The sequence below is a fragment of the Schistocerca piceifrons genome, chromosome 9, assembly GCF_021461385.2.
Source record: "Schistocerca piceifrons isolate TAMUIC-IGC-003096 chromosome 9, iqSchPice1.1, whole genome shotgun sequence".
NCBI lineage: Eukaryota > Metazoa > Arthropoda > Insecta > Orthoptera > Acrididae > Schistocerca > Schistocerca piceifrons.
This window is the reverse complement of record NC_060146.1, coordinates 114,953,535-114,968,288: the sequence shown is the minus strand read 5'-3', so window position 1 is coordinate 114,968,288 and position 14,754 is coordinate 114,953,535. Positions and strand designations below refer to the sequence as shown.

The 14,754-nt window shown below is 37.7% G+C and overlaps 1 protein-coding gene across 1 annotated transcript in view; it reads right to left on the bottom strand.

Annotated features, from left to right (window-relative positions):
- The window catches only part of LOC124716743 (microtubule-associated protein futsch-like), a 281,674-nt gene that overhangs the window by 24,022 nt on the left and 242,898 nt on the right, over positions 1-14,754 (bottom strand). The window contains exons 19-20 of the mRNA XM_047243286.1: positions 9,049-9,110; positions 2,303-2,415 (exon numbers count right to left, since the gene is read on the bottom strand). Coding sequence (XP_047099242.1) covers positions 2,303-2,415; positions 9,049-9,110 — 175 coding nt within the window. The remainder of the gene's footprint in view (positions 1-2,302; positions 2,416-9,048; positions 9,111-14,754) is intronic.

The window sequence follows — 14,754 nt, the reverse complement described above, 5'->3', positions numbered from 1 at the left end:
CTTGTCCCCTCACCCTCACTATCTGCCAGCCCTTGCCAGCACATCCACTTTTCTTCTGCCATCCCTGCTCCACCCCTCCTCCCTCCTCACCTACCTACTTCTCAATGCTGCACCTGGGGGCAGTGTTGCCATGCATCATCCATCTAGCCCCTGCATGTTCCACCAGACAGCACTCTTCTCTCCCTCGCACTCATACCCTGCTATCCCTTCCCCTCCCCCATCTTCTTCATATTGCTGAGTCCATTCTAAGTGGCAGGTCCATTCCGGCCGTGTGTTTGTTTGTGTGAATGTATGTGTGTGTTTCCTTGTCTTACGAAGGCTTTGGCTGAAAGCTAAATGTAACTGTCTTTTTGTTGTGCCTGTCTACAACTCAATGTGTCATCTTTATGGGGAGTAGCATTCTATCTTTTCCGTATATTGTTAAAAATAAAATATAATGAGAAAGAATATATGGGAAAACAATTTGTCTAATGCATCAGTTCCCCACTATTGTGATTAAAACAGCCTCTGACAAAGGAAACAAAACCATATTACAGCAGAGCATTTTCAATTTTGCAATCAGTTCTAACAGAAACGCTATACACTCTCATTAAAAAAAATATTGTATATGTCTGTTTGAATGTTTAATAGAGCCCCAATGACCAGCAAACATTTTTCTGGAGATGCTCTGGACAACGGTGGGATACCAACCTGACTGTCACCCACCGTACTGTCCAAGAAGCAGGAGTGATGGTCTGGGGTGCCATTTGTTTCCACAGCAGGGCCCCTTTAGTTGTCATCCACAGGAGGCCCAGTTTTGTTGTACTTCATGGCCAGCCATCCTGGGCTTACATTTCAGCAAGGTAACACCCACCCTCATGTGGCGATATTTTTTACTGCTAGCCTACATGCTTGTCAAACTCTATCTTGTCTGGCAAAGTTGGTGGATCTCTCCCCATTTGAGACATTAAGAACATTATGATCAGGGCTCTCCAACAAACTTGAGAGTTTGACAGCCTAACATGGCGACTGGACAGAATGTGGTATGATATCCCTCAGGATATCCAACAACTCTGTTCAATCAATGCCAACCTGAATAGCTGCATGAAATAAGGAGTAATGTTGTACAAATGCATTACTGATGTGCTCAATTTGTGAGGCTCTTTTTCTTGAATAAATCATCCATTTAGGATAGTTTTGGCATCATTCTTGTGGATGTGCTGACAAAAGGCATATGTAAAGACTCTGAACAAACTCAAAAACTGTTTCTCATGTGTTTGGCCAGACAAAAATTCAAAAGAAATCTTTCTTCAACACACAATGTACACCCACACATGAATGTTAGAACCTGGGAACATACAGCCATATAGGTTCAGACAATACTGGACATCTACACTGTAGCCCAGACCTGCTGTCCTCAAACTTTGACGTGTTTGATCTATTTACGGATTCTCTTCATAGGACACACTTTGAAGATGATGAGAGGTAATTTGTGCAGTTACAACATGGCTACATTCACAGGATAAGAGCTTTTGCCAACAAGGAATACATCCTTTTGCACTATGCTGGCATAAGTCCATGGTGGAGACTATGTAGAAAAATAGTATGTGTGAGAGAAATGTTGACCTATATCTACATCTACATTTATACTCCGCAAGCCACCCAATGGTGTGTGGCGGAGGGCACTTTATGTGCTACTGTCATTACCTCCCTTTCCTGTTCCACTCACATATGGTTCGCGGGAAGAACAACTGCCGGAAAGCTTCCGTATGCGCTCAAATCTCTCTAATTTTACATTCGTGATCTCCTCGGGTGGTATAAGTAGGAGGAAGCAATATATTCAATACCTCATCCAGAAGCGCACCCTCTCAAAACCTGGACAGCAAGCTAAACTGTGATGCAGAGCACCTCTCTTGCAGAGTCTGCTGCTTGAGTTTGCTAAACATCTCCGTAACGCTATCACGCTTACCAAATAACCCTGTGACAAAATGCACCGCTCTTCTTTAGATCTTTACCTCCTCTGTCAACCCGATCTGGTACGGATCCCACACTGATGGCAATACTCAAGTATAGGTTGAACGAGTGTTTTGTAAGCCACCTCTAACTCTTAAGAGTAAATGTGTTCTGAGAAAAAAACTGTGGGGCTTTATTTATTGAATGATTCTCATAAAACTAGTATAGCAGCTCTGAGTACAAATTAATAATTAGCTTTGTGATGGACTGTGCACACAGGCTCCAGCTGTTGCCCGGGTGTGGTGCACCCCACAGTGGGGACGCATCTGCATTTATAGAAAGGCAACGCACAGAAGGAGCAGAGACGTACCAGCGTGCATCCACTTCTGGCAGACGGAGCAGCAGATGAGCCCCGGCTCCTCCTCCGGGCGGTTGTTGAAGCAGCGGCAACACAGCTGGCAGTAACGTCCCTTGTGCCACAGCCTGAGGCAAAACAGCAAAACAACACATTGTCAGCTTCTGTTTATTTTTTTTCAATACACCCTATCCAGAGACCACTACAGTCCTACAAGTCCATGGCAGAAATTTTAACAGATATTAAAACTGCAATAGCAAAATTAAGTTACTCAAAATCATAAGACATTTATGGTCTCTCCAATTTTGTAATAAAAAAAATAGCAGATGTAATAGCGCATCCACTCTGTTCTCTTATGAACCGGATGTTTGTCAGTGGCTGTTTCCCTTCATCCTTAAAAATGGCAAACGTTACTGCACTGCACAAGAAAGGTGACAAGTCTTCTCCTAATAATTACCGTCCAATCTCCCTTGTACGCATCATATCAAAAGTAGGGAATATTGCATACAGCTCCAAATCAGTCAACATCTGTCTGTGAATAATATTCTTAGTGACTCTCGGTATGGCTTCAGGTCCGGCCTGTCAACGGCAAAAGCAGTTGAATATGTTGTTTCATATATATTGTCATCATTCAAATCAGGATTATCAGTTAATGCCACTCTTGTGGACCTCAGCAAGGCACTTGACTCTGTCAGTCACAGGATACTACTAGAAAAACTGCACTGCTATGGTATTAAAATCTGAGCAACAGAAAACAAATTGTTCATTTTAACAATACGAGGCCAAATGTCTTGGATATCGTGCAGGGTGTACCACAAGGCTCTGTGTTTCGACCTTTACTTTTTATAATATATGTAAATGCTTGCCCAGCACCATGTTATGTAAATCCACACTCTATGCAGATGATACAACTTTTGTTACAGCAGGGAAAGACTTAGGAAAATTAAACAAGGAAAGTGAGACTCATCTCAGAGCAGCCATCAAGTGGTTCCAACTCAATGACTTGCATATAAATCGTGATAAAACTGTAAATATTCTCTTTAGCTTGTGTGTTAAGAGTGATAAGATTGATTGTGTCTCAGTTAAACTACTTGGGAACCATCTTGACTCAAAATTAACATGGAAGAGTCATATCGATTATATTTGTACTAAGTTAGCACGTGTGACATATTTGTTAGGTAAACTAAGGTCACATGTTAGTGGTAAGTTATTACTCAATGCATACTATGCCTTTTTCCACACCCATTTAACATATGCCACTTTGTTGTGGGGAAACTCACGCAGAGCAAAACAAGTTTTCATTTGGCAAAAGAAGATAGTCAGATGCATCCATGGAGTCAGAAATAACGAGTCTTGTAGACCATATTTCAAAAATCTAAAAATACTAACAGCTGCAGCCCTCTTTATACTAAGTTGTCTGATACACACAATAGAAAACCAACACAGTCACAAACTACGACAATCTATCCATCACCATGACACACTTATAAAACAGCAAATTGACATCCCAGTTGTTAGACTAAAGAAAACTCAAGATAGTTACAGGTACATGGGAGTAAAACTATTTAACATGTTGCCAATAGAGGCACGTAATGTGACACTGAATGAGTTTAAAAGTGTCACAAAGAAATGGCTTAGAGAAAAAGCTTTTTATACAATAGAAGTGTTTATAATGTGCACTAAAGATGATCTTAAGTACCGGTATTAGTATAGTTTCACTTAGATTAAACTTATACATGTCAATATAATGCAAATACCTTGTGCAGCATCAAGGACAAATTTTTGTATCTTATTAGACAATAATGATCTACAATACATTACACCATTTCTGTTAGTTATGTAAACTGTATATGTACACAAATGATGACATCAATTGCATTTTTAATGCCTAAAGATGGATAGTAAAATAAATAAATAAATAAAAAATAAACAATCCTCTTCTTATCCTTGCCCCCTACTCCCACATTCCTGCTATCATATTACAACTTGTTCACATTTATTTATCTTGTAATCCCACCGGACGTATCGACAAATTGACTGATGTAATTACTTGTACTTCCAGTGAGGTCGCTCAGTGCAGTGAGGAGGGATACATCCACTGGTGCCACCAGGTCACTCGGTTAAACCACAGTGGCAGATATAAGGATTGTCACACACCATCCCAGTCTCCCTTGTCTCAGCTTGCCAATGTGGACTGATTTATAATTTGGCTATTTTCTCGATATTTATTTGGTTTCTACTATTCCTGGCCATGAATGTTTGGCTCACATATGGTCATGTCTATTTTCATAATGCGATGCAGTGCAGTCTCCATATTCTGTTCCACTGCATGTGAGCTACCGTGAGTGCACTGAGAGATTGGTTCATATTAGGGTACTTTCCAGTCTGATTAAGTTACAGTATTCTCCAGAACTAATGTTTGACTTATTCAACAAATCTCCAGGGTACTTTTATCACCAAGAGGTATCCATCTCTAGAAGTTTTTGTTTCTGTTTGGTTCCAGCACAATCAGGATGTAATTTTTCTGTGATCTCTTTATATGAGGGTTGAATGAAAAGTAATGCCTCCACCTTCATTAATTGGGTTTGGATGGCAATATTTTAACAAATACAATGCAGAAATAATCCTTAGAATGCGATCTTTAATTGCCAATATTCACTTTTCCACATAATCACCAGCCGATTGGATACATTTCTGCCAATAATGAACAAGTTTTCTGAAGCTGTCACGGAAGAAGTCGACACTCTGTTTCCTCAGCCACAGCCTCACAGTTCTCTCAACATCTTCATCAGAAGCATAATGATGTCACTGCAGATCATCTTTCATTATCGGGAACAGATAGAAGTCAGACAGTATCAAATCTGAACTTTCATTTTTCATTTCATTTCATTTATTATCTTCCTGTATATCATTTACATGATGTAGGAATTGTCACAACAACGTTATCATACTAGTACAAGTACTACAGACATATAATGGAATATCACTTTCAAGGCCTTTTTTTAAAAGTACAAATTTAGACATATAAATTAAAATTTTTGGCAATAAATTTACACACAATCAAAGTACTCATCTATGTCATAGAAAGTTTTGCTTAAAACGTAATTTTTAAGCTCAGTCTTAAATTTTACTTCATCTATTATTGCCTTCATGTACACTGGCAGAGCATTGTAGAGTTTTATTCCAAAATAACTTACATGCTTTTGGGTTTGTGTTGTCCTTACCCTTTCTACATACAAATTCTTATGAGTTCTAGTATTATAATTATGGCAGTCCTCATTTGTATGTAGATTTTTCATATGTGCTCTTGTACACAGAATGCTTTTAAAAATATACAGTGATGGTATTGTGAGTATTTGCAGTTCTTTGAAAAGGGGCCTACAATGAGTTCTTGGAGAGTTACGTGTTATGATTCGTATAGCTCTTTTCTGAAATTTGAAGATATCTGTTAAGCTTGATTTAGTTTTACCCCAGAACACTATGCCGTATGACACGATGGACTGAAAGTAGGCAAAATACACTAGTCTAATACAGTCTGTGCTGCATACTCAAGATAATATCCTCAATGCAAAACATGCCGAATTGAGCCTGTGGGATAAGTACTTGAGATGGTGTTTCCAGCTTAAGTTTTGATCAATGTGCATGCCCAAAAACTTTGTGGATTGTACACTCTCTATCTTCTTATCCATTAGTTTTAACTGGAGGTCCATATCTTGAGTTGCTTGCCATACTGTATATAATTTGTTTTACTTAGATTAAGTGTTAACTAATTAGCATTAAACCAATGTTGAATATATTTCAGGACTATATCAGTTGTGGTGGTTAATGATTTTTTATCATCACTTATAATTATGCTAGTGTCATCTGTATGGAGGATGCCGTGTGGTGGTGAGATTCAGTCTCTGAAGCAATAATGTGACCCACACGTTCTTGTGAGATGCCAATTGTGCTTGCAGTTTCACTCTGAGTGATACGATGATCATCCTGAATCAATCTGTCAACATTTTGGTTGTGAAACTCGGTGGTTGCTGTCACAGGATGTCCAAATCTTTGTTTGTCATGCAGGTCAGATGTCCCCACCTCAATATCTTTAAATTTACTTGACCAATGATGCACAATGCTCACATCAACACAGTCACCATAAACTGCTTTCATTCTTTGATGATTCTCCTTTGGGGTGACACCTTCTGCTGTCAAGAATTCAATAGGGTTCCATACTTTACATTGTAACAACACAACCATTGAATGATAAGGCTTCCCACCAACTGGAGCTGTAGAGAAGAGACTACGGAACAAGCCAGTACCTGCCACATACCAATGCTGCCAACTGTTGAAGAGTTACAAAGGTGGAGGCATTACTTTTCAGTCAACCCTCGTACTTAGTTGGTGTTCAATAAAACACATGTTCTTGAAGGAGCAGATGCACAAAATTTATCTTCCTTTCTTTCAGTATTTATTTTATTGCTCTTTCTTTTCATCATTTGTGTTTTATTTTAATTTTCTCCAATGCTGAACCATTTTGGTTTTAGCTATGCCTCTGGTTTCATTTGAACTTCCTTGCTTTAGTTCTCAAATTGTCCTATCTGCCATCCCTAGCTTGTCGGGTATCCAAACTTTGGCTGTTGTTATCATTTCACTGTTAATTCCTATCTTACCTTAGTCTAATGACTCTATTCCTTCAATCCTTTCCTTCATTTTGGAGGGAAAAGAAAATACTGGTTCTGAAAGTTGTAAACCTTTCTCTTCCTTTTGGTAACAATCGAAAGAAGTGGAAAATTTTAAGATCTGAAGCTTTTTCTAAAAAATGAGGTTCATTACATAATACAGTATGAAACAATGAGACAGGACTACATAAATCAATGCCTCACAGATGAAAACAAATCCTGCATGGGTAAGCCATAAATCCTGAAAGGCACATGAATGCCCACCTCCAAGTGAAAATTTTCATGGTTCATATGCAGATGGCTGTCATGGAAACTCTAACTCCTCTTTTCATACTATGGTCAAATTGCTGCCTTGTGAACAGATAACTAACCTGAATTTTTAAATTTTTGCAATCTTCTTTCTTTATTGAAAATTTGAAGTTCTCTTCTATGTCTCCTGATGTTTCCTTACACTTTAGATAACTCAATAAATAGTAATTTATGCATTTTACCAGACTTCCTCCTTGTTTTTATTTAAACACAACATTTATCATAACAGAATTTTCAGCTGACAGTATAGCTCTAATGGTAACTCTTACTAAAAACACACTCTCAGATGTTTTCATATTAAAACTGGGACCATTGCACGCAACATCTGACTAGCTACCCAGGCATTCATAGACCTGACTGTAGTGGGATGTAATAAATATAGCTATTCACTACTATAGAAGGAGCTTTTGAATGAGAAAGGGGCAGAGAGAGACAGCTCTTTCTCCTTCAATGACAAAATAATTTTGCTGTTTCTTAGCTTATGGTTTCAAATCCTGAACAGTCAGCAAGCAGGAAGAGAGCCTAGACAGAGATAGGAACCTCTAAAAAGTTGGAAAGAAGATCAGGTCATCTGGGACCCTTAACATCTAGATATGGAGAACTGCAGTGCAGTTGGAAGCGGGCTGACAAAGAAGTACGGTTAAAAATGTCTGCTCGTGCAGAACTGTTCTGTATGGCAACCTGCTAAATATTTATGAAGGAGATGAAGGTGGAATGGGTAAGACAATTAAGACAAGCAGAGAATGGAGACTGCAGTAATGGTGGCACTGCAAAAAGTAGGGATTTGGTTTGAGTTTTATATATTAACATTTTATTTTCATTTGACACAATCACAAAACATCTCAAAATATTAACTGGTATCATCCTACCCTGACCACACTAAAACCAAAAGAGAAAGAATGAAAGAAAAAGTAGCCTACAATATTTCTGTCAATCCTATGTATAGAAGAATACATAAATAATAAGTTTTTTATACCTGTACAATAAAAGCAGTAAATGGTAATCACAAAGTCATTTAATATATTGTCATAATGGAGAGAACAAATGGTGAAACATAATATATTTTTTCTTTCTTTTCTTCTCTTTCAGTTATGATAGCCAGCATAGACAACATCAACAAACATGTAGAAGCTTTTTGGGATTCTATCAAATGAAAATAACATGTTAACAATTTAATCAATCACATTCTCTGACAACAAAATGTCATTCTTTCATAAAAAATTCAGCTGTTCCAGAAGTAGCTATAACAGCTATACCTGACAGCAAATTTTATATTAGAATAAGAAAGCTTCACATTCAGCATTGTACAGAAAGTCCAGCAAATCTTGCCCATTTTATCTATCTGGAGAAAGAACAATAAAAGCTGTGTAATTTCCCAATAAGCAAAATAATTTGATATTATCTGATTTCTAAAAGAACTTAAAAATATTAACCTACATTAACCAATAAGCAAAATAATTTGAGATTATCTTGTTTCTAAAAGAACTTAAAAATATTAACCTACTTCAATTGAGAAACTAAAAAAATTTCAAGCAACTTTTTAAAAACAGCTACCAATTTTTTTACCACCTTATTTTTATAGAAAAGGAAATAATTTCTCAGTCTACTTCATTGGTAATGAAAGCTTTTAAAGACTATGTTAAATACAGGTACAGTTCAGCAGTTCACTGATTAATTAATTGCTATTGCAATGCATAATTTTGAGTAAATAAATTATTGCTTATCTAACAATAATGATATACATGAAGACTAGTTCCTTAGCAGCTGTTGGAATAAACTTGTACTTACTTGGAGCATGGGACACAAAGTGTCTGAGCATAGACTCTAGTGCCTTTCTCTCCTTTCTTGTACTGAAAGAAAGAAAACCAACTTCAACAAACACATGAAAATATTAAGTTTAAGCATAAAATGGCTAGTTAAAGAGCTGTCTTAAATAACAATAGGAGACTCATTATGTGTCAGCAGGGGTGCAGCATATGTAAAGAACAATGAGTCCAAATAAATGTGACATACTAAATAATCTAAACTTTACATCAGGCTGGCTGTATTCATTGTAATTTCAAGCAATGAGTTTGCCCAAGGCTCGGTATCTGAAGGTTGACTGTGATGTCATGTCTAATGGTTATGTTATAGTGCAACCTTTAGTTTGGTACACTTGTCAGCCAGTGTGTGGTTTTTAGATGGTTTTCCATTCATGCAGGCAATTTCTGGTCTGATCCCCAATCTGTGCCTCAGCTAATTTAATACATAAACAGTTAAAATATGATTAGACATGAAACAAACTATAGACATTTCACAGACAGATGGTCCCTCTCTTAGGTTAACTGACGACTGTGGGGACAGGTAGGGTATTAACCTACAAAGTTACCTTTTTCAGGGGCAATGAGAAGTACATTTACCATCAACTGTATTTATTTGCTGCATTCGCAGAAATCCACCTTACCATCTCTGTACACTTCAGTCACTGTAGTTTCTGCTTGTTGTGAAATAAAGCTTTTAACTGTTGTGAACTCTCTCTTGTGCCTTTTAGTGGCCATGAGAAATTTATGTGTCACCAAATAATGTTGTTTTAAAGGCCAGTGGGAAGTATGCTAACTACCAGAGTAATTTTTCCACAAGGCATGTGAAGTATACTCAGGACCAAATTGGGAACACTTATCCACATAAGCAACTTATCATTTGGTGTCCCCCCAATCATCCCTTTTGCCTTCTTGCAGTGGAAACTAGTAGCATAAATTTTCACTACTAATTGTGATATGCACTGTATAAACATCTTGCACTTGGGCGCCCCCCTCAGCTTGGTGCCACAAGTGGCTCCTACTAATTTTGACATGTCTTATGTAGAAATCTTAATGTTGTTGCTGCTCTGGTGCCCCTTTCAGCATGCCACCTCAGTTTGTGGCTTGTCTTGCTTGAGCCTTAAACCAGCCCTCCAGTATACTTAAAAAAAAATTAATATTTCTGTTTGTGGAGTGTGGGAAGTGTATTTACCATCAACACAATTGTTTTACTACACTCATTGGAACAGGTCTTATCACCTCTAGATATGTCTATCATCTTGTGGGAATATGCTGTATCAGTTGTACAAAAACTGGTACAACAATCAGTTTCAATTTGCTGTGAGATCACAACTGCTGTCGTTAGTGAAGTTGGAACACATTGCTTCATTTCTGCTTATCTACTACTGTGACTTACTGTGCATTGAGATAATAGTATGAACAAACAGAAATACTGAATTTTCAAATCTGGGGCATAGCAAGTGGGCTTCAACAGATATTTAGTGTCATTAAGGGACTTTTGAAGACTGTGTAATGGCAACCTACAGCAGCTCATAAAATGGTATTGGAAAGCTCTTATTTACCACCATAGTTTTTTGGTAAAAATCAGAAAAATAAAATTATCAAAAATTAAAAATAGTCACAATTTTAGTACAATAAAAATAGCTTCCTTGAATCATTGCAAAAAATATGCTCACTTGCCCCATGCATGTCCGAAGGAACACTGCATTGAAATTCAGAATAACAAAGACACCGCAATATCATATTTATACACCGATACCAGGCAAGTGACTTTCAAATAAAATGTCTCCCCTGTCTGGGAATATTAATAACAGATGTACGAGTACAGGTTGTAGACACATGGTTGATGACATCCGAAAGATTGGCTCTAGGCAGAGCCAAATTTCATGCTTGGGTAGCCAAATGGGAAGGTGACAGCTCGCAGTAAGTGGGAAATCCGGGTTCAAGTCCCAGTCCTGTGCATATTTTCATTGTCATCATTCCATCACACAGCTGACGGTAGCCCATATTCACAACTACAAATACATTTCATGTACAGGTGTACTACTACACACCCAAAACCAAGCACGTCTCTATGAAATGGAAACATGCTGATCCCCAAATATGAAAAAACTTCAGAGTGATTGAATCTGCCTGAAAGTGCTTGTGACAGTGCTCTGGGATATGCATGCTCTGTTATCGTTGGATTTTACTGAACACAAGACCGCTGTGAATGCTGCAGTGTACATTCAAACTTTGGTTAAGTTGTGTCATGCCCTTCACGACAAATGCCACAACATTAATGATGATGGTGTCAAATTTCTTCATGGCAATGCTCGTCCCCAAGCTGCTATTCTTGTTCATGAGAAAAACATTAAATTTGGGTGGGAGGTGTTCCAGCATCCACCATAGAGTCTTGACATTGCATCATTGAACGTATGTCTGTTTGGTCCCAGGAAGAAATTCCTGGCTGGCCAACACTTTGCAACACATACGTAAGTGAAATCACATCTGCAGATGGCTAAACTCCAACCAAATGGACTCCTATGAACAGAGCATATTGGAACTGTTACCACAATGGGAGAAATGTGTTGGAATGTTGGTGATTATGTAGAACAATACATAAAAGACGTAAGTTCATTTGTGTCTTTTTGGTAATAAAATTATCTTCCCTTGTACTAATGCTCTCTAGTTTTCTTCCTATCATAAAGAAATACATCTCTAATCATGTATGTACTTGCCAATGGTGTGTACATGTACAAACTTACTATCCAATCACGTCTTCTTGGTGCTTCACCTATCTTGTCAGGCAGTGTACTTTATGAACAACAAGGATCCCAGAACTGGTCACTGGGGCATACCAATTTTTACCATAGGTGGTCCAGAGATGTGCTTCTTAATAAGCTAGCCTCTTTGTGTTCAGTTTGTGCTAGTAAGCATGATTGTAAGAGATTCCGCAAATACCATAAGTTTTGTCATAAGGCACATAATGGTGACTGACCTTTCTCTGAAACCATGCTGTGTTTCTAGTAATCTTTTTCTTCACAACAACATTTTTTTAATCTCAGTGCAACACTTTTTACTAGCACTTTAATTAAGATTGGAGTTAAAATGATTGGTCAGTAGTTTTCAATGTTGTCACTACTGGCCGTTTAGTGAAATGGATTACTAAATCATCATAATTAAGCAGAACTAGAACTATGACAAATCGTTATGACAATCTGAACTGATACGCAGGTACCAGGCAGTAGCAGTCCACTGGTTCTGCCAAGCAATCTTACCATGTTTTCTGGTAACCTTATCGAGTATGGTGGCTGTTGCCTCCTCTGACCCATGTCTACCTGTATTAACAAAGACTGCATCTTCACCTTTATGTTTCTGACATAACAATACATGGCACTGTTATGGCCAACTTCTATCAGTTTGCATTATAACTCACATTAATCTAGCTTAGGATCTGATTAAGTGTGACATTTCACCAACCCAATTCCTTGCACGATGTTCAACTTTTAAGATATACCATAAAGAGAGAACCAACCATGACAGAAACATTCCACATGGGATGAACATGAGGTACATGGAATATCCTCAGACTCCAAGAAGAACATAACAATACCAGTTCCAAAAAATGCAGGTTCTGGTATGTGTGGATACTACTAAACCATCAGTTTAACAGGCCATAGTGGTAGAAAAAACTAACACACATTATTTACAGAAAAATGGAAGAACACAAGGAAACTGACCCTGTGCAAGATTAATTTGGAATCTGAAAGGCAATACTAGTCTATGACTTATCTTAGAAGATAGGTTGAAAAAAGGCAAATCTATATGTACTACTTGTATATTTCAAGAAAGCTTTTGACCGTCTAAACTAGAATACACTTTTTAAAATTCTGAAGATAGCAAGGATAAAATGCAAGGAACAAAACATTATCTACAACTGTTACAGAAACCAGATCATAAAGACTGGAGGGCATGGAAAGGAAGTATGGGTTTAGAAGGGAGTGATACAGCATTGTAGCCTAGCCCCCATGTCATTCAATTTGTGCAATGAGCAAGAGAGAAACTTAATGAGAAATCTGGAAAGGGAATTAAAATTTAGAGAGAGAAATAAAAAAACATCGTGGTTTATCAGTAGGATTGTAATTCTGTCAGTGATGGCAAAGGACTTGGAATATGAGTTGAAAGTAATAGATAGTGTCTTCAAATGAGGTTATAAGATGAATATCAACAAAAGTGAAATAATGCTAATGGAGTGTAGTCGAATTAAGTCAGGCGATGCTGAGGAAATTAGATTAGGAAATCAGACACTGAGAGTAGTAGATGGATTTTTTTCTATTTGGGTACCAAAATAATGGAAAATATCAGAAATGGAAAGGATAAAAAATGAGGACTGGCGATAGCAAGTGAAGTGTTTAAAAAAAAGAAATATTTTAACGCTTAATATAAAGTAAGTGTTAGGAAATATTTAGTGAAAGTGTTTGATGTTTCTGAAAAAGAGAACTATTTTAACACCTAATATAAATATAAATATGAATATAAGTTAAATTGAACAATGGAAACTCCACGTAGGAATACCAACAACACAGGAAAAGATAGATTGCTATTTACCATAAAGAAGACTCCAGCCTGAGATACTTGAGTTGGTGGCCATGTGTGCGTAAGGTGTGCTTGCTTGCTTGCTTGTGTGTGTGTGTGTGTGTGTGTGTGTGTGTGTGTGTGTGTGTGTTTTTACTGATGGAGGCTGTGGATGAAAGTTACATGTGAATGTCTTCATGTGAGTATCTTTAAATGTGCCTGCGACTGGACGTGTCTTCTTTACGGTAAGTAGGAATCTATCTTTTCCTACAATATAAGTTAAATGATTGTCTGATGCAGCCTTGTGCGGAAGTGAAACACAGAAAATGAACAATTCAGACAAGAAGTCAACAGAAGCTTTTGAAGTGTGGTGCTACAGAAGAATGCTAAAGATACAATGGGAAGATTGTTTAATTAATGAAGAGATACTGAATCACACAGAGAGAAAAGAGTCTTCCAGGAACACTCAGTTTGATAAGTGAGGGAATGGTGTGGGTAAGAATTATAAAGAGACCACTAGGCTCAACTACAGTAGCCAGGTTTTAGTGGACGTAGGCTGCAACATCTATCAGAGGTGGAGATGCTGCAGAGGATGAACTAATGTGGGAGGCTGTATCAAACCAATATCTGGCCTGAAGCCCACAACAGCAACAATTCAACATGTATTATGTCAATATCACTGTGGGTAACTCACTCCAGCTGACAAGCTTATGAATATTATGGAGGTTACAATGGCCAGTGTTTTAGAGAATGAAGAAATTTTAGCAGCTGCGTATGTTTTTTCTCTGGTTGTCATTTAAGACTCCTCACATTAAATGGGGGTATATAATAAACAGGAAACAACACCATAATGTTTTGCAAAATTACACTGCTGGAAAAAAATGCAACTCTCACAAGGACGAGGTCATTTTATTAACAAGTGATGTGATCAATATTCCATCATTGTAGAAATATATGATAACAAATTCAGACCAAATGAAACACACATCTCACAGTAAAAGGTGCCAAAACAGGCACATCAACACACAGTTATCATCCTCTGGTGGCAACACAGTTGTGTGTTCTCACATGCAAACGATCGTAAAGCTGCTGAATGGAATCCTGTGATAGACTGTCCCCAGAATCTTGTGCCTGAGAA